The sequence below is a fragment of the Octopus bimaculoides genome, chromosome 20, assembly GCF_046866305.1.
Source record: "Octopus bimaculoides isolate indiv1 chromosome 20, ASM4686630v1, whole genome shotgun sequence".
Lineage (NCBI taxonomy): Eukaryota > Metazoa > Mollusca > Cephalopoda > Octopoda > Octopodidae > Octopus > Octopus bimaculoides.
In genome coordinates this window covers 18,445,844-18,465,707 of record NC_142947.1, presented here as the reverse complement: position 1 = coordinate 18,465,707, position 19,864 = coordinate 18,445,844, and the positions used below count along the sequence as shown (strand labels likewise).

General features: G+C 38.6%; 1 protein-coding gene across 2 annotated transcripts in view; it reads right to left on the bottom strand.

Moving 5' to 3' along the window:
* The window catches only part of LOC106878367 (kinesin-like protein KIF28), a 62,245-nt gene extending 49,930 nt beyond the window's left edge, over positions 1 to 12,315 (bottom strand). The window contains exon 1 of one of the 2 annotated variants that reach the window (XM_089338167.1): positions 12,147 to 12,315. In XM_089338167.1, the coding sequence (XP_089194293.1) occupies positions 12,147 to 12,175 (29 nt within the window). In that variant the 5' untranslated portion in view covers positions 12,176 to 12,315. Of the gene's footprint in view, positions 1 to 6,795; positions 7,045 to 12,146 lie in introns of those variants that run through there. The other variant, XM_089338168.1, reaches the window with a different exon arrangement.
* Between the last annotated feature and the right edge of the window lie 7,549 nt (positions 12,316 to 19,864).

Here is a 19,864-nt window from a genome sequence, read left to right as displayed (position 1 = left end):
CCTATGCTGATTTTTATGTCTTTGTAGAAATAACATTCTAGTCTCCCTCAAATTCCAACATACCCATCTTAAGGCATTGGATAATGTGGCCCTAAGTACACCATATCTGAAACGAAAAATGGTGTGGCCATAGCTATAATATCTTTGATAATATTGCTTCCCAACGACATGGTTCTGATTTCAGTCCCACTGCATGATACATTGGGCAAGTGTCTTCTTCTATTGCCTCTGGCTGACCAAAGCCTTGTGAATGAAGTTGGGAGACAGAAACTGAAAGAAGCCTGTTGTATATATATATATATATATATATGTAGGTGTGTGTGTGTATGTGTGTTTCTGTATTTGTATGTTTCCCACTACTGCTTAACAAATGGTATTGGTGTGTTTACATTCCCATAACTTAGCAGTTTGGCAAAAGAGAACCAATGGATTAAGTACCAGACTTTACAAAAAAAAAAAAAATAAATAAAATAATAAGTACTGGGGTTGATACATTCAACTAAAATTCGTCAAGGTGGTGCCCCAGCATGGCTACAGTCTAATGACTGAAACAAGTAAAAGATAAAGATAAAAGATAGGTCTGCTTGACCAGTGGCTAAACAACAGAAATAACACCAACAACAACAGCAGTAAACCATGCAAGATCACACCCTTTCTATTTATGAAAAATACTGCAGAAATTTTCTATCATGCCTATATATATATATATATATATATATATATATACATTTACATATATATATATACAAGGATGTACCCAAAAGTAACCAGAAACATTCTCTGTGGGACAAGCCCATTGTAGTTCAGGCTTCTGCCACTAGAAGTCACTTTATGCAACCCTTAGGCATCAATCTGCTGACTAGTGTCATTGGTGATGTTGTACTGCCACATAGTGCATCTTTGTTTTGCAGTGCTTCTATTTGTTGATTTTTGCAATGGCTGAAACAAAGAAACAGCATGCTTCCATGAAATTCTGTTTTTTACTGGGGAAAATGGCGGCCGAAACAGTAGTCATGCTTCAAACAGCTTACAAAAATGCTGCCATTAACAAAACACAAGTTTACGAGTGATTTCCACGCTTTAGGAATGGTCACTTGTCGCTTGAAGACCAACCTCATTCAGGGCAACCACTGACCCCACCTCTTCCCCCAAACGAATGAAAACATCATGAAAATTCATAAACTGATCTTGGAGGACTATCAATGAACAATTGACGAACTTGTTGATATGACTAGTGTGTCCTGGAGCTCCTGCCAATGAATTTTGTGTGAGGAATTGTGAATGGAAAGAGTTGCAGCAAAATTTGCACCTCTCTCGCTCATGGAAGATCAAAAGCAGTCATGACTGAATGCATGTTGTGAACTGAAAGAAAAATTAGAAGTTGATCTTGCTCCCTGCAACTTTTTTCTTTTCCTCTGAATGAAAAAGGTCCTTAAAGGAAAACGTTTTGGAGATGTGCAAGAGGAAGAGAAAAAAAAGGTGACAGAGGCATTCAAAGGTGTCACTTCGCAAGAGTTGCAGGACTGCTTCGAACATTGGAAAACACATCTAGACTGATGCATTGCTTCAAATGGATAATACTTTGAAGGTGATAAAAGTGTAAATATGTAAAACTAAGTGAGTAAAATAATATTGCAAAATTCCGGTTTCTTTTGGGTACCTCCTCATGTATATAAATACATATATATATATATGTATTTATATATATTTTTATACCAAAATTAGGCAAAAATATTGTATCTGTTAACAAACGTAGCAAAATACTCACAAGTGAGTTATTGTATTTATATCGATTTAAATGAGAGCTCAAAACTGATCCATTGAAAATGCTTTATTATAATAAAGTATTTTCAATGGATCAGTTTTGAGCTCTCATTTAAATCGATATATATATATATATAGAAATATAATATTTCTAAATCTCTCAGAGAGATTTAAGCAGTAGTGGAGCGATAAAGTTGTAGTGTATTGTCAACTTAATGTGACAATCCCAATAAGGGAACACACTACTGCTTCCTAGGGCTAAACGGCAGTAGTGTGTTCCCTTATTGGGATTGTCACATTAAGTTGACAATACACTACAACTTTATATATATATATATATATATATATATGTATATATATATATAACTGGTTTGTCAGTATCCAGCTATGAAAGAAATTATCTTCTAGTCTTTGTCATACCGTCTCACTTTTTTTCTCTCATATATTCACCTGTACACATGCATGCACATACATATGTGTGTGGCATAAACACATATATGTGAGCACACACAAGTGCATGTGGGCACATACATATACATGCACACATACATGTACCGTCCACTAATCATGCAACAGTTGTTGTCTTTCCGTTGGTGGTCTGCAAAGACAAATGTTAATACATAATATCAGTTGTCATGATTCTCTGAAGAGATATTTATATAATTAATTGTTGTGGAAAGACTGCAATTCATCTCCTGAGATAAAATGTCATCTTTGTTTGGCAGTTTTTTTTAACAAGCTATTGTTATGTTCATTACTGAGTCAACTTCCATCACACACCACACATACACATACACACTCATACACACACACATGCACCTGCACGTGCACATGCACACACACCTATACACACGTATGTGTATGTAGATTTATATACATGCATATTATCTTATTCTTTTCTTTCTTTTGTGTTTCAGCCCAAAGGCTGTGGCCATTCTGGAGCACTACCAGTATCATTATCTTTTCAATGGCCATTCTCATGTGGTTGACTTTTGGAGAAGGAGGAGGAGGAAGTTTAATATTGCAGCCCCTTTTCAAGTTTTCTTGCTGTGATGTAGATTCATCTGGGAACTGAGACAAAAGAAGATCAAAGTGCTTCTATCCCCACTCCATGTAGATTCCTCAGGATTTTTCGACAAAATATCAAATAGCTGTGGAATCTTTAACCCCTAAACTATCGCAGTACCTGGTCATTACTCTAGATGGGAGGAGTGGGGCATTAGGAACAGTATGGGGATGGTATAACTCACAGCACTAAAGTTTGGCAAGTAAGGAGGCTGCACCAGGCTTCAATCTGATCTGGCAAGGTTTCTACGGCTGGATGCCTTTCCTAACACCAACCACTCTGAGAGTGTAGTGGGTACTTTTTACATGCCACCAGCATGGGGGGCCATGGAGGTGGTGTGTGTGTGTGCACACACGTGCATGTGTGTGTGTATATATATATATATATATATATATACACTCTCGGAGTGTTTGGCGTTAGGAAGGGCATCCAGCTGTAGAAACTCTGCCAAATTAGATTGGAGCCTGGTGTTGCCATCCGGTTTCACCAGTCCTCAGTCAAATCGTCCAACCCATGCTAGCATGGAAGGCAGACGTTAAACGATGATGATGATGATGGTGATATATATATATATATATATATATATATATATATTAAGTGCTGATCTCTAACTGTGGAGGAAACCTGTGAAAGAGGTAGACCCAAGAAGACATGGGATGAGGTGGTGAGCATGATCTTTGAATATTGGGCCTCACAGAGGCAATGACAAGTGACTGAGACTTTTGATGATATGCCATGCTTGAGAAGACCTGTTAAGCCAAGTGAAACTGTAGTCATGGCTGATTGCCAGTGTAATGTAACATGTACCCATGCCAGTGGCACACAGAAAGCACCCTTTGAATGTTGGGCCTTGTGGAGGTAACGATAAGCAACCAAGACCTTTGTTGATACGCTCTACTTGAGAAGACTTGTCAAGCAAAGTGGAATTGTAGTTGTGGCCAATGCTGGTGTCATGTAACTGGCACCCATGCTAGTGGCATATAAAAAAAAAAACTCCCATTACACTATTTGTTGACATTAGGAGGGACATCCAGCCATAGAAACCATGTCAAATCAGATTGGAACCTGATGCAGGTCTCCCGCTTATCAGTTTCAGCCAAACCATTTAATCCATGCCAGCATGGTAAGCAGACGCTGAATGACGACAACAACAATGACGACGACGACGACGACGATGATAATGATACAGGTACACACGCAGACATACATATACATACACATATACATTCATATATGTGTATATATATGTACATGTGTGTGTGTGAGAGAGAGAGAGAGAGAGAGAGTGTGTGTGTAAAATAAATTAGTTGGTTAGGGTCAATAAACCATTAAACAGATTACCATGCAGTATTTGTTCAATCTCACTGCTCTCTGAGTTAAAGTCTTGCTGAGATAAACTACTTAGTCTTTCGTCTTTTCAGGATGGACAGAAAAGAACCAGTCAAAGGGTGGTATACTAGCAGAACTGTTCAAGTGTCAGATAAAATGTCTTGCAATATCTGTTCTGCCCCTTTACATTTTGACAGCAATACCTTTGAAGACACTGATATCATGCTGCATTGGCTTTTAAGATGGCGGCTTTTCTCTTACACAACATCTGTGACATGGAAAAAGGAAATTTGCATGCAAAGCCTTCAAGGTGGTGCCTCAAGCATGGTCACAGTCTAATGATCAAAACAAGTAAAAATTAAAAGATAAAACACAAAATATAATACCAAAACTGTGTCAAAATCTTGGAATAGCAAATTTTTGCCAATATCTCTAGTAACTGAAAGAATTCTTTACACTTTTGTAGACTTTTGTTCCAAGAACCCTTTTTTCATTTAAAAATCTGATATTTATTCTATTGGTCTCTTTTGCTGAACCACTAAGTTACAGGGATGTAAACAAAAGAACACTGGTTGTCAGGTGAAGGCAGGTACATTTACATATACATATATACAAGAACACTGCCAGGATTGATAAAACAATTTTGTTTGAAATCATTTTGGAGAAATGTATTAATGGTTTGTTCATGTACAGCTTGGCATTTTCGTCAAAATAATGATTTTAGAATTTAGCACAAGGCCAGAAGTTTCAGGGGGCTGGACTAAGTCAATAACATCGACCCCAGTGATCAACTGGTAATTATTCTATCAACCCCAAAAGGATGAAAGGCTAAGTTGACCTCAGCAGAATTTGAACTCACAAAGTAAAAACGGACAAGATACTGCTAAAGATTCTGCCAGCTCACCACTATTTCTTCAACAAAATGATCCTGGCCATGACAAAATATATCAACACAAAATATATCAAACTAGAAGAACAAAACCGGATTGCAATTATATAAGAATGAAATCCTGTGAAAATGTACTGCAAGACGTAAAGGTGTTGTTGAGAAAACTTGAAGAAAATTATGAATGCATTGAAAAAGAAAAAATATGAAAAAATTTTAAAAGTTTTTATGGAAGATTCTCTTATTGGTCTCATTCCCAACTCTGGAAATTATGGTAGGCATGCATATATGAATACACCGGGCATATGGCGTAGGGGGTTAAGAGCGTGGGCTACTAACCCCAAGATTCTGAGTTCGATTCCGAGTTATTATTATTATTCAGTGAACTGAATAATAATAATAATATACCTTAGGAATGAGAACCCAGGTTCAAAATTTCCCCAAGACAACTGATGAAGGCTGGAGGGTATATCAGTTGAAACGTTGAGTTAACAACAAACAAGATGAGGACAAATATCCGTCAAATGTAAATAATGTAAATAATATACATAATTCCTCATCTCTTAAATATAGAACTATATGAATATATATTCTTTTATTTTCGCTTCAGCCATGTGGATGTGGTCAAGTTGGAGCACCACTATATATATATATATATATATATATATATATACAAGAATAAGGGCAGGGAATCGTCAATTAGTAATAGAATTAATAATTAACAATTTTGCCAAGTAGTTCAGTATGAAAAAAACCTTTATCGGTAAAACCATTTATCATCATAAATATACAGGGATTAGCATTGAGTTGCTTCTCCAACATACTGAAAATTTAGAAATAGCAGTCAAAGAACTACTGCTTCTAAACTACAAATTTTTCTCTAAATGGATGGCAATATTAATGGCACAATATTTATAGAACAAAAAACCGGTTTTTTGTTCTATGTGTGCCATAAATATTGCCATCCGTTTAGAGAAAAATTTGTAGTTTAGAAGCAGTAGTTCTTTGACTGCTATTTCTAAATTTTCAGTATGTTGGAGAAGCAACTCAATGCTAATCCCTGTATATTTATGATTATATATATATATATATATATATATATAGGCAATTCAAACAGGAACAAGCAAGAAAAATCACGAAAAAACATATATATATATAGGCATATATATACACACATGTACATACACACGTATACATATGTGTGTGTGTGTACGTATGTATATATATGCACATGCATGGGTGTGTAGTAAGAAGCTTGCTTCCTAACCACATGGTTCCACCTTCGGCAAGTTTCTTTTACTATAGACTTGGACCAACCAAAGCCTTGTGAGTGGATTTGGTAGATGAAAACTGAAAGAAGCCCATCGTATGTGTTTTTATATATATATTTGTGCTTGTGTTTGCCCCCCCCCCCATCGCTTGACAACCGGTGTTGGTGTGTTTATGTCCTTTTAAGCTAATTGTTCGGCAAAAGAGACTGACAGAACAAGTACCAGGCCTAAAAAAGATAAGTACTGAGCTCGATTTATTCGACTAAAAATTCTTCAAGTCGGTACCCCAGGACGGCTGCCGTCTAGTGACTGAAACAAGTAAAAGGTAATAGATAGATAGATAGATAGAGAGAGAGAGAGAGAGATACACTCACATACATACATACATATACGTGTGTGTGTGTGTAAGGTATAACTATAGTTTGCTATCCCTTCACTGATATTATCGTTAAAAATAAACAAGGAAAACATTCACTCACGATTCTCCTGACATGTCTTGTTCTTGTCGAAATAATTTGCCAAATAAATGCAAAACAAAATGATTTCCTTCAATTAAGAATGAAACCGAAATTATTCAATCTTTTTTATCACTTTCTTGTTAACTTTGTTGATTTGATTTTCTTCTATTCATTCACATGTTGGTTGTTTATGTCAAAACGAAACTAAGTGATGCGGTGTGGCCGCAAACATCAGTCAATAATATTATGTGCGACAGACAACCGGGAAAAACACATATAAAGACACATTGACACATACACTTAGTCCCAACCTCTCTCTTTGTCTCTGTCTGTCTCCAAGCCTTTCTCTCAGTCTCTTTCTCTCTCTTTATCTCACTCTCTCGCTCTATCTATCTCACCTGCACACAGGTACGCATATACAACACAAGCAACCAAACACACACACACATGTACGTACAAACATACGCGCACATTCTCTCTCTCTCTCTCACCTCACACACACATACATATGCCTTTACAAACACACGCCCGCACACATTCTTTCTCCCTTTGCCTCCTCCTTTTCCTCTCTTCCTCTTTCTCTCTTTCACTTCCATCTCCCTCTTCCTCTTGCATACGGAAAAAAAAAAAAAAACAGACGCGCTTCTTTGAACAGGTGTAAAACTGAATGAATACATGTGTATGTCCGTGCATGCATGCATGCATGCATACGTGTGTGTGTGTGTATGGGTGCGCGCGCTTATGTGTGCGCAGGCGCATGCATGGATTATCGTGTGTGTGTGTGTGTGTGGTGGGAGAATGTTTGTATGCATGTGTATTTGTATGTGTTCCCACCTCTCCGCCTCTTCCTCATTCTATACTTGTTCGTTTTCTGGTTGGTTAATTGATTGATTGTCACGGAAATAAATATTACTGTCACTATGTTACAACTTCAATTATCAAACAACACACCACCACCACCAGCAGCTGCCCTAGTCGTATCATCACTGCCACCATCACCACCAACAGCAACATAATTTCCATAGTCACCACCTATTGCAGAACTAATTCGATGTACACAAACACTTAACTTCACTACTATCACCACAACTAATCGACCAGGCCCCTTCACACACACACACACACACACACACACACATTGCCATCTTTTTATTAATCCTTTCTTCTCCTAGACACAAAAGGCCTGAAATTTTGTTTTAGAGTAGGAATAGCCAAGTCGATTAAATCGATCCCTGAAAGGTGAAGTCGAACTTGGCGGATTTTAAACTCAGAACGTACAAATCGGAAAAAATGTCGCTAAGCATTTTGTTCGTCGTGCTAATGATTTTCGCCTTCTCTTTATTAAGCCTTTCTATTATAAGCCAGTGCTCCTTAACCGATATTCCGCAGCACACTTGGTGTGCCACAAGACGAAGCCAAGTGTATCGCAGTATAACATGACAATAATTTTTTTTTCTTATACTTAAGATCGCCTATATTTTTAGTTCGGGTGTGCCGTCGAATTTTGAAAAAAGACTAAGTGTACCGCTAGTGAGAAAAGGTTGCGGAGCACTGCTATAGGCATAAGGCCTGAAAAATTTGTGTAGAGGGAGGTGGATAGTCGATTAGATCGACCCGAGTGCTCAACTGGTACTTACTTTATCAACCTCGAAAGGATTAAAGGCAAAGTCAACTTCGGCGGAATTTGAATTAAGAATGTAAAAACGGACCAAGTGCAGCTAAATATTTTGGCCGTCGCACTAATGACTCGGTCAGCTCACAACTTTATTAATTGTTTCAAATTTTGGCATAAGGACAGCAATTTTAACAGCAATTTTACGGGAGGGATAAATAGATTACATCGATTCTCGGTGTTCAGCCGCGAAAGGAAAAGAAGCGAAGACGATCTCGGCAAACTTCGAACTCAGAACATAAAACAGGAAGATGTGCCGCTGAGCATTTTGTCCGTCGTACCAAAGACGCTGCCAAGTCGCTTTCTTTTTATTAATGAAAAAGGAAGAATAGAGTTCGCATCCGTGTCGTTCTTATTTCTTCCTCATATTGGTTGCAAATTTTGGCAGAAGGCCAACAATTTCGGGAAAAGGGAAAGTCAATTACATCGACCCCCCCCCCCCCCCACATACACTAATCATTACTCAATTGGTAACTATTTTATCGACCTCGAAAGGATTAAAGGCAAAGTCGACCTCAGCGGAATTTGAACTCAGAACATAAAGACATTTTGCCCAGCGTGCTAACGGTTCCACCAGCTCGCCGCCTAATTACTTCCTCATATCGCTGGTGAAGCTTATATTTTAATTCTATTTACCAAATATGACAATTCGTCTGCCCTCTTTTTGCTCGATCCTCACAGCCCCCTTCCTATGAGAAAAACTGACCTATGTTCACCACCACCATCGTCACCATAAAACCACAAAATATTCTCACTACTATCGCGTACCACCACCACCACCACAACAACAACAACAACAACAACAATCATTACCACTAGAATTATTACCACCATCAACACCACATACCCCAACCATCACTACCATTATAACTGCATATACGACCATCACACCACCACTACCACATACCACCATCAACACCATCACCACAACTATCTCTACCACAAATGCTACCATCACCACCGCCATTTAGAATCACTACCACCGACACCATCACCAGTATCACTACATACTACCACAACCATCTCTACCATTCTTACTACAAATGGTACCATCACTACCATAACCATTACCACATACCATCACTACCACGTACCACCACTACGACAATCACATACCTCTTCCACTACCACCAATACCGTTATCAATATCAAATACCATCAAGACCACCAATATTTAATAATTACAAAGGGGGATCCTTTTGGTTTGACGGGCAACATTTTTCAATTATGTTTTATGTAGTGTTTTTGGTACCGAAACACTTTCAAACTTCGTATACTTGTATATTTCGTGTTATAGAACAGATACAAATTTTTGTATTCGAAGTTATTTCATGTAAAAAGTTGTCGTATTTCGGTAATTTCAACCAATCGAACTAATTTTTGTTAAGAAGGCTAAGAGAAAAAGATGTTTTACATGACACATTCTACCAGTATCCCAAGTTTGAAAGTGTTTCGTTAAGAAAACAAATGTTGCCCGTCAAACCAAAAAGATCCACAAAGGGTAGTATATGATAATATCGGTGGAGTGTCTTGGACCATTTAGTTACGTCCCTATACGCTTTGAGCTTAAATCCAATCGGGATCAACTTGCCCTTCCGTCCTTTCAGCGTCGGTAAAATAGCGTACCCATTGATATAAGGATAAATGGGGTACCAGGACTGTGATAATGCTGTAGCGACAATAACAGCAGGAACGAGTGAATGAGCGAGGACCTTACGCGGTCATTCGGACCTACTACAAAAAAAAAAAAAAAAAAGACAATATCAAATGCACCTTCAGATCACACCATGTCGTTTAAAATGCGAGAAAGACAGATTAAATAAGATATTTCCTAGACACTACCTCCACCACCACTACGCACATCAAAAGAAAAAGACGTGATGGTCGGCATTGGTCTATTTGATCAGAGTCGATTTGCAGCTAAACAACATCAAGAACAACTAAATCTACATCAACAGTATCATCAATAACAGCAACATTGCTATCATCATCTTGGATCAATGAATCTATAGAAACAACACCAATCAATGTAAAAAAAAACAAAATGTGTGTACTAACACCGCTATCAAGTCATTAAACACAGCCAACACTAGAGCCCATCAATTTCTTTTAAAATCCATATGAAAAAATTAATTTTTTTAAAGCCCTTAACATCCAAAACCTAACTTTAGTAACATTCTGTATATCGTTTCATAATGTGGATATATATTCTACATATATAATGTAGAAAGTCATAAAACTGAAGTATTCGTTTCGAGAAAACATCTAATATAGATGTATAGTGTTATAAAAACAGAATTATATCAGTAGCAGACAAAAAGCGTGATCGCTCGAAGAATGTATCATTGTTGGACCTTTCTTGTTGGGAGACAGTTGCATGTAGAATAACTGAAGTAAACTCGCGAACATTTAACTTGATATTTATTGCCAGATATAATGATATTTGGTGTTGGCTAATTGAAACAAACGATATTAATAACTGCCGAATGAGAGGTTAGGAAAACTGTTCTGAAAATATAGAAAGCTATCTGTACAACATCATGCGCTCAATCCAAAAGTACACGAAGTCATCTGCGTAAATCTCCGATGCGATCTGTGGTGTCAGCGGTCCGTTGGCCGCTCGCCTGGCAAGAGTGGAGGTGGATGAGTCAGTCGCCCGCCTTCAACTCTCTGCAACGTGTTTAGCGTCCAAAACGGATTTTACAGGGGACGAGAAGTCAAATTGTAGAACATTCGAGAAAACCATATAACTCACCAGCTTCACGCTAAAAGAATATATACGAATGTATACCTCTATGAGTGGAGGCACAATGGCCCAGTGGTTAGGGCAGCGGAAACATGCGATTGCTAGTAAATATTTGCAACTGATAACGCTCAAAGAAGCAGAAATATGGATTTAGCAATTCCACTGCTGTTGACAAACGCTTTTTATCTGCTACTGTGTTCTTTTAATATTATACGTCCGTACGAAATGCTTCCTCGAGACGAATACCGCAAGATTTCCACATTAAGATACATAGAAGACTATTTTAAACTAATACTACTTCGATTGCTTATAACGAACTAACTTTTGAAGTTTGTAGTGTTATACGCTTGAAACCGGGAGCTGGCTAACGTACATATCTATATCTCTTGACATATCAATGAATTTGTAAAATTAAAAATTCGTCATGTTTTTTTTCAGTACAGTCGTGATACCACCACAGCTTCTTATACATTTGTAATTGGACCCTGGTACTGAAAAAATGGTTCCCAAACCATCACTGTCCTATTAACCATACACGGTGGATAGTCAAAGTCACGAGAGTGTTAGAATATATGAGGGGTTTAGTAACATGGTGTCTTAAGCGCTAACCCGGCCATTTTCGAGGTTAGTATATCATTTTCTTTGTCTCGACGTCTAGAATCCGAAGAAGTTGGGAGAAAGAACCGGTGAGGTTTGCAATAAGGTCGAAAATCCGGCTGAAAAAAAAAATGTACCTCGACGCTATTGACAGGATGCTCGCTCACTCAAACTCGGACCGGAGAGTTTAGTAACACGCCATCGAAAGCACACACCTTCAATCAATAACTTTGGTATGGCCCCTATATGGTTTTACGAGCTGTTATGGCTCATTCTCTAATATTCCTCGTTACCGTCGTAACGATAATGGGCTATTATTTTAATATCTTGTCTTACTTACCTCTTAAAGTTACTTACCTTCGTATATCAAAACACAAACAATACATTTGGTGGTGGTGGGTAGGAGTCTTTGAATGTTTTTTCTAGGTATTATGGCTAAAATAAGCAATGCCATACACCGTTTGGTAGTGCCGGTATATTCTACAAAATGAGAAAGACGTAGTCATTGTTTCATCTTTCAGATGTATACATAAATAAATAATTTTACATAGGTGGAATGATTAGAGGAAGTCTTCACGATCATTTTAAGACCAAAACCAGCTTCCAAACTTCATTCCTTGCCGAGATATCGCATTCTGAAAGTCGCGAAATTTTGACTGCGTTTTTCTCGGTTTTTAAGTTGTGTCACCTACGACAGTCTGTTACTAAACGCCTCATATATGCATTGCGGTATTTCTTCTAGATAACAATGGCACTCTTCTTTTAATTTTGACTCTATATCTTCTATTTTTTTTTCTATTTTTTATTATCCTCAAGGGGCCAACAAAGAGGGGACAAACAATTACATTGGGGACACATAAAACGTACAATTAAAATAAAATACAAAATAAATGAAACGTATGATATAATGAAAGATGAATAAATGTAAAGATGGAAATGGTGTTACCCGCCCCATCAGGCAACACCACTTGCTTCCTTTCCGCTATACTCCATTATGTCCAACCCAAATCTCTTTGTCAGTTCGTCAGCCCAAATAAAATGTGGTAGCTTCTCCCTATCGAGGTTAACTTCCCACATTTCATAGTCTACACCAGGGGTTTTCAAACTTTTTGACTAGCGGACCCCTTTATATTTCAGGCTTTACCTTAGGGACCCCCTTATAAACGCTTATGAAATTTATACATAAATATTTGCTTAAAATAACATATTTTTGCATTTATTTATTTAACAGTATTTAACAAATAGGTTTATTGTCAATTAAAAGATTTCGATTAAAAAACATATATAAAATCAAATTGCCCATAAAAAGTATTTGCTGTCCACAGACCCCCTGTGGTCCGCTGACCACAGTTTGAAAACCCCTGGTCTACATTATGTCTCTCTATGTACGTCCTTTGCTGTGCCGATAATAGTAGCACCACATACTTCATATCTACTGTAGTAACATGCACCGTATTTTCCCATTCGAAAGCCTCTTCAAACAGTTCTTCGTCATTATTTATACACGCAAAACATTTTTTGGAGGGGGAATTTTTTGAAACATTGTCTGTCTGCACTCTCTTCTTTTGTCTTTGTGATGGAGGGGAATGGGAAGGCTTGGTGTCTGCAGGGCGAGGATGGGACATAGAGGGTACGGGCGGGTCTTGGGTAGTTTCTGTGTGAAGTTCTGAGTGTATTGGACTTGCCTTTTTTCTCTTCCTTCTCTTTTCCCATTCTTCCTCTTTTTCTGAAACCAGTTCCTCCTCCTCCTGTGTTCCCGAGACCTCTCCTGCGTTTTCTCCTTACTGCTTTCTTCTTGTACTTCCTCCACTCTTTTGTCTGGTGGAGGTTGCATTTCTTCCTCTCTTTTATGGAGGGCATTTCTGACCACATTTGAAGCAGCGCGGTATCCTTGACTCTATATCTTCAGGAGTTACCTCAATCCTTTCTATATTAACCAAAATGAAGTAGATTGACAAATATCCTGAAGATATAGAGTCAAAATTAAAAGAAGAGTGCCATTTGTTATCTAGTGAACAATATTTCGACATCACGTGTGTCTTCAACTGGTTCAAAAAATAAATTTGTCAATCTACTTCATTTTGGTTAATATAGAAAGGATTGAGGTAACTTCTGAAGATATAGAGTCAAAATTAAAAGAAGAGTGCCATTTGTTATCTAGTGAACAATATTTCGACATCACATGTGTCTTCAACTGGTTCAAAAAATAAATTTGTCAATCTACTTCATTTTGGTTAATATAGGCCTGAAATTTGAGGGCAGGGTTAAGTCGATTACATCGACCCAGTACTTGACTGGTACTTATTTTATCGACTTCGATAGGGTGAAAGGCGAAGTCGACCTCGGCGGAATTTGAACTCAGAACGTAGCGACAGACGAAATACCACTAAGCATTTCGCCCGGCGTGCTAACGATTCTACCAGATCGCTGCCTTAATAATAGCAATAATGGTTTCAAATTTTGGCACAAGGACAGCAATTCCGGGGAGGAGCTAAGTCGATTACCTCGACCCCAGTATTCAACTGGTACTTATTTTACCGACCTCGAAAGGACGAAAGCAAAGTCGACTTCGGATGTAATGCCGCTAAGCATTTCGTCCGGCGTGCTAACGATTCTGCCAACTCGTCGCCTTAATAATAATATGGAAAACACGACACAAAGTTGAAAGACGATTAAAGAGAAAGAAAATTATATTCAATGCAACTATAAAATTTCACATTGAACATATTAGGCCTCCGAGACAATGATTTAACTTAGTAGGCAGGTAAGTAGATCCTGTCTGTCGGCAGTCAACAAATGTAACTTGAGGATTCAATCGTTCAACCATACTAATCAGTAATATGAAGATAGCTTGTTTAATCGCGCGCGGATACATACAAACATACATATGTGCTATTATCGGTTTCCGCTAGAGGGTGTGGCCATGTTGAAGCACTACCATTAGTGCTAATGTTCGCGTTCACTTCCTGGTCCTGTCTCCATAATCAGGTTTGGTGAAGTAGTGAGTCGGACAGAGCTACATAATTTACGTCTTGCCGTGTCGTGGGTTTATCTGATTAATCATATTAAAAACTTGAGTAATTGGTCTTTGAACATATCTACATGTACATCTTGCAGATTTCTGAGGCTTTTTGATAAGGTATATATATATATAAAATTAACAATTATATATATATATATATATATATATAATACAAATATTTATATATATATGTAACGGTTAGTTCTTCGTCGCAGTCGAGGGGTCACCAATTGTAACGGTTGGTTCTTCGTTACAGACGAGGGTCACCAATTGTAAAGGTTGTTGTTAAGGTGTTGGTTGCCAGTATGCAAGATGGAAGAAGAACAGCGATCGAAGTTTTAAAGAAATATTTATTTATCGTTACTTTATATAATGCCTTGCCTCGACGGGCAGGTGATAAATTCGTAAAGCATGCGAAATAAAGATCGATGTAAATTTTCCTTGTGTAGTTTGTGTTCTTGTCATCGTGTAGTAGTAAACTACAGGTAGAGATGGAATAAAGTTCTAGAGAAAAGAAAGTGAGAGTGAGAGAGTCGAGGGAAGTTGTCTCGCATAGTCGCTGATTGTAACTTTCTTTTTCCCTCTGGCCGTTTGATCTCAAGTGGCTGTCTGCTTGTGGCCATGACTCTAGTTGTCCGTTCACACTAACTGTTCATCTCTCTAACTGACTTTGGCTTACGGAGTTCTTGTTTTTATTGCTATCCCAAACCAGCCAGAAGGATAGACATATTGTTGAGAACAATAGATTTCGTTGGCGGTCTGTTATCTCTATTCTTGCTTTTGGTGGCCGAGAAGAGGTTAGAAGGGTCAAGTGGCAAAGACATTGTAGTAACGCCGTGCGCATGTGTAGTCTCACGCATGCGTGGAATTAAACAAGCAAGCTTTCCCGCTTAATTCTATCTCTTTCTCGGTCGGCCGGCCATGAGCATGGACGTGTCAAGCAGTGTCACCAACATACCAACTCTGGAGACAGTCTCTTTACGTGTTTAGCTGTCACTCTCCATCTTTCGGACTTACACTCGACAGCTCGCTTACATCTACATAACAACGTCCCAACAACTATGCTCACACACACAGAAGCTGTAACAACTGTCAACAAGAGCTAAAAATGTATATATTTACCACCTGAATAAATGTTGTTTAAGTTGATAGTCTGGAGTTCAGCGTTCCGTTATATTCGTAATTTTATATAGGAAAGTCAGGTATACATCTAATGATGTATAACCAACTTTCCTATAACATAATTATGTTTAGTGAAGGCATCTGGTAAATGTAACTGCTGTCACTCACAGAAAAACTATTGTTTTACCGTGAGAAAAGTGTTATTGTACTGTTAAGTGAAATTTGGCGATCGAGGATCGAATCCACGCCATGTCTGCATGAAGTCATTACATCACTCCTCCCCCAGAAAGGTTCCGAGAAAGGGAAACGAACGATCGAGGAAGAGAAAGATATGCATGGCTGAGGAAAACTTTTGCATATCAGGACAATTTTCTATTCGGATAAGTCCGAATATCAGTGTCGCTTTGCTTGCCAAAATGTGCAGTCAGTGACTGGACAGCACAGAAAATGAGTTAGGGCGTGAGGACGTATACACGAGTGCAAGTGCACGTTTCAAAATTTACTGTAAAATGAGCTCAGGTGAGCGAGTGAGTGTATTCTCAATATGGTAGATCTTTCTGCAGGGTTGCAGTGTGTGAAATGCCTTGAAGCTTTTTCAGAAGTTAAATGTGTCTCGCGCTGTTGTCGTAGGTAATTGCTGAGGTTAGCAAGGACGACAGTGTAGCATGCTGGAGTGATGCGCGGGACAGGCAATTTTCTCCACTTATTACGTGACCAAACAAGGGTCTAACAGAGGGAAATTATGTCTAACGTGAGTGCAGAGCATGTGAACATCCGACGTGCATCGAGTCGGGAAAAGAGTTGAGCTGGCACAGACGTGTTGAAAAGCAAGGCAGTAGAGGTATAATAGAGGTGTGTGTGTGCGCAAGGCCGAGGCAGTAATGCTAGTGCATCGATTACAAATACATTGTACAAGTGTTGAATATGCCAGTGATTAAGGCAGTGCTGGATATGCCATCTGATGCATGAGGTATTAAATGCCTTGAGCGTGCAGGAGCAAAAGTGTGGCATGCTGGCGCGTTGTAAGGGACAAACAACTTGCTTTATGTATACGTGACCGACCTAGGGTCTTACAGAGGCGAGTTGTGTCTACAAGGGCGCGGGAAGCATGAAAAACAAGCGAAAAAGGCAAGGTATGGTGCATGAATGTGACAGTGTCAACATGTATGTGTGTATGAACAATGCAAACATTTCCAAAATTAACGAAAAAAAAATACATGCAAAATGCAACGTGTGACAATGTGACTGAAAGAAAGTGGAAGTGCAAAATATGAATAATAATATAGAACATTCAAAGAGATATGCACATGAATTTAGTTGTTTTAGTGAAACAAGTCGTCACAGAATTTGTGCATCGCAGAATATGTGCGTCGCAGTATATGTGCATCGCGGAATATGTGTGCATCGCGGAATGTGTGCAAATCGTAAATAAATGAAAGTGTGCAGTGCAAACAGAGCAGAATAAAATAAGCAAAAATGACCAACTTAGCTGAAAATAGTGTCCTCTCTTAAAAGTCTATTGCTGAAAGTGAAAAGAAATGTGCATGCAAAGAAAGAGAGTTGCTGAGAGTCTATATGAGAGTCTTAGATACGTGCTAAAGTTCGTAGACAATGCAGGGTCTGTACGTTGGGAAGAGACGAAAAGCGTGTGTGTGCCGAAAAAGTTGCATGTATACGGGTTTCCGTATTTTCTTCCAGTTAGTTTCCGGGGATGTAGCTGTCGAAATGATGCATTTATTGGCTTCCATGGTGAGAGAATTCTTTGTGCGTCGGCAGGGTTGCATTGCAGTGTAGGGCTTTCTGTTGCGCATACTGCAACAAGTGGAACGAGGGTGCATTTTGGTAGTGACAAAGTTTAGTGACTGTTGATATGAAGACTAGTTCTTCAGTTCGAAATCAGCAAAATGCAACGGCATATAACATTAGAAAGTAGCAATTGTTTTTAGACGGGTCACCAATGTAATCGACGGATGTGACAACTGTTCATGCGAAGGTGAAGGCGAAGGCTGCAATTCTTTAACTCGGGGTCGCCAATTTGTAGTGGTAATGTTACAGAGAAAAGAAAGTAAGTTAGTGAAAGTGAGAGTAGTGAGACGAAACAACCGCTTCGTTGGTGAATTACCACAGTTGTGCCTTTAGCCGGTCAGCCAGACTCGGTTCTGATTTTTGCTCGGGAATCTTCTGCACATATAATTATCGCAAGATCGCGAGAAAGAGAGAGATACCATTATCCAAACAATGGGTATTTTGTGGGGGTCTATTGTTCTGTCAATTTAACTCCCCACCGCATACAAAAGGTTAGCAGGGGTCAAGTGGCAAAGACATAATTCTGCTTAGCGAAGGCATCTGGCAAATGTAACTGTTATCACTCACAAAAAAAAAAAAAAACAGATTGTTTACCGTGAGAAAAGTGTTGTTGAACTGTTAAGTGAAATTTGGCGATCGAGGATCGAATCCAAGTCATGCCACACACACACACACACACACATATATAGTTGTAGTCGGGCGAGTGAAAAATACTAAAACAATGACTTCAGGTTAATTGTGAATTGGGTCCAATTTCTGAATTAAAGCCATAAAAAAGACTTTTTTTTCCTTCGTCAACACAATACACGAGAATATACATACATGCATGTATATTCTCGTGTATCGTGTTGATGAAGGAAAAACTCTTTTTTGTGGCTTTAATCCAGAAATTGGATCCAATTCACAATTAACCTGAAGTCATTTATTTACTATTTTTCACTCGCCCGACTACAACCTGTGCCTTTTTGGAGTTATTCGGTTGTTTCTTAGTGCCTTGGCATTTCAAGCATGTAGGAGGCAGATCGTTTCACCTTGATCCCTTAATATGATTTTATATATACACACACACATATATAAGAAATAATAATTCCTTAAAGTATGTGTTAATCCCCATTTTGTGGACACCCTGTACAGTGAACAAACGAGATCCAGAGATTCTCGGTATAGAAGACACTTAGTAGCGGTCGAATGATTAGAACTTAGACTCCAATGTCTTTACGGGGTAAAGAGTGGCTATAAGAGGAATCAAGGTGAGCATATATATATATATATATATATATATATATATATATATATATATATATATATCACAGCATATCTTTTTCTCCCCAGCGGCTTCTCTCCCCAGCGGCTTCTCTCCCCAGAAGCTCATCTGTTACACCGAGGTAATCGTCTTGGTATTGTGGCGTTGGAGTGCCTCGAGTTCTGCTGTAAAATTGACGCTTTGTGGCGACCATATTTACGAGTGGTAATCCAGGCGACTGACTGAACACGAATGCTTTCGGTAGAAGCAATACGGTTTCTTTTTTCCGAGATCAGAATGATTTTAGAATCCAGCCAATCGATCGCCTGCACATTGTTGCCATCTTAGTAATACGTAAACGGAGTGATGCATCGCAGCTCATGTGAATTCCAAAGTCACGCACTGATTCTGACTCCGGGACTGCAATGTACTTTGGTCCTGAGAATTTCTTCCTGCTCTTTATGTTTTGAGTTCAAATACTGCCGAGGCCGACTTTGCCCATCATCCTTTCGAGATCGACACCTACCCCAAAATTTGAAAACATTTTTATAAAAACCATATAGCTTTGAAATATGTTAGATATCCAATAATTTGAAAAGTTAGATATTCAGATATATAATTTACCATTGGTAATCTCGGCATATATTCAATTGTAGAGCAACGCAGAAGAATCCAATAATATTAAAGAAGTAACTACGGTGGTGCATGGAATCATGGCTTCTTGCACGCCGTGACGCTTGCAAAGGATTGACTGAGGATAGCGGAAGCAATATGTCAGATGTTCTACTGTTCTGTCCCTTTTATAATCATCATGTCTCTTCGGTTGTGGACTTGTCAGTCGCTAGTTATTTGGGTATTTACGTTGTAGATGTTATGATGTCT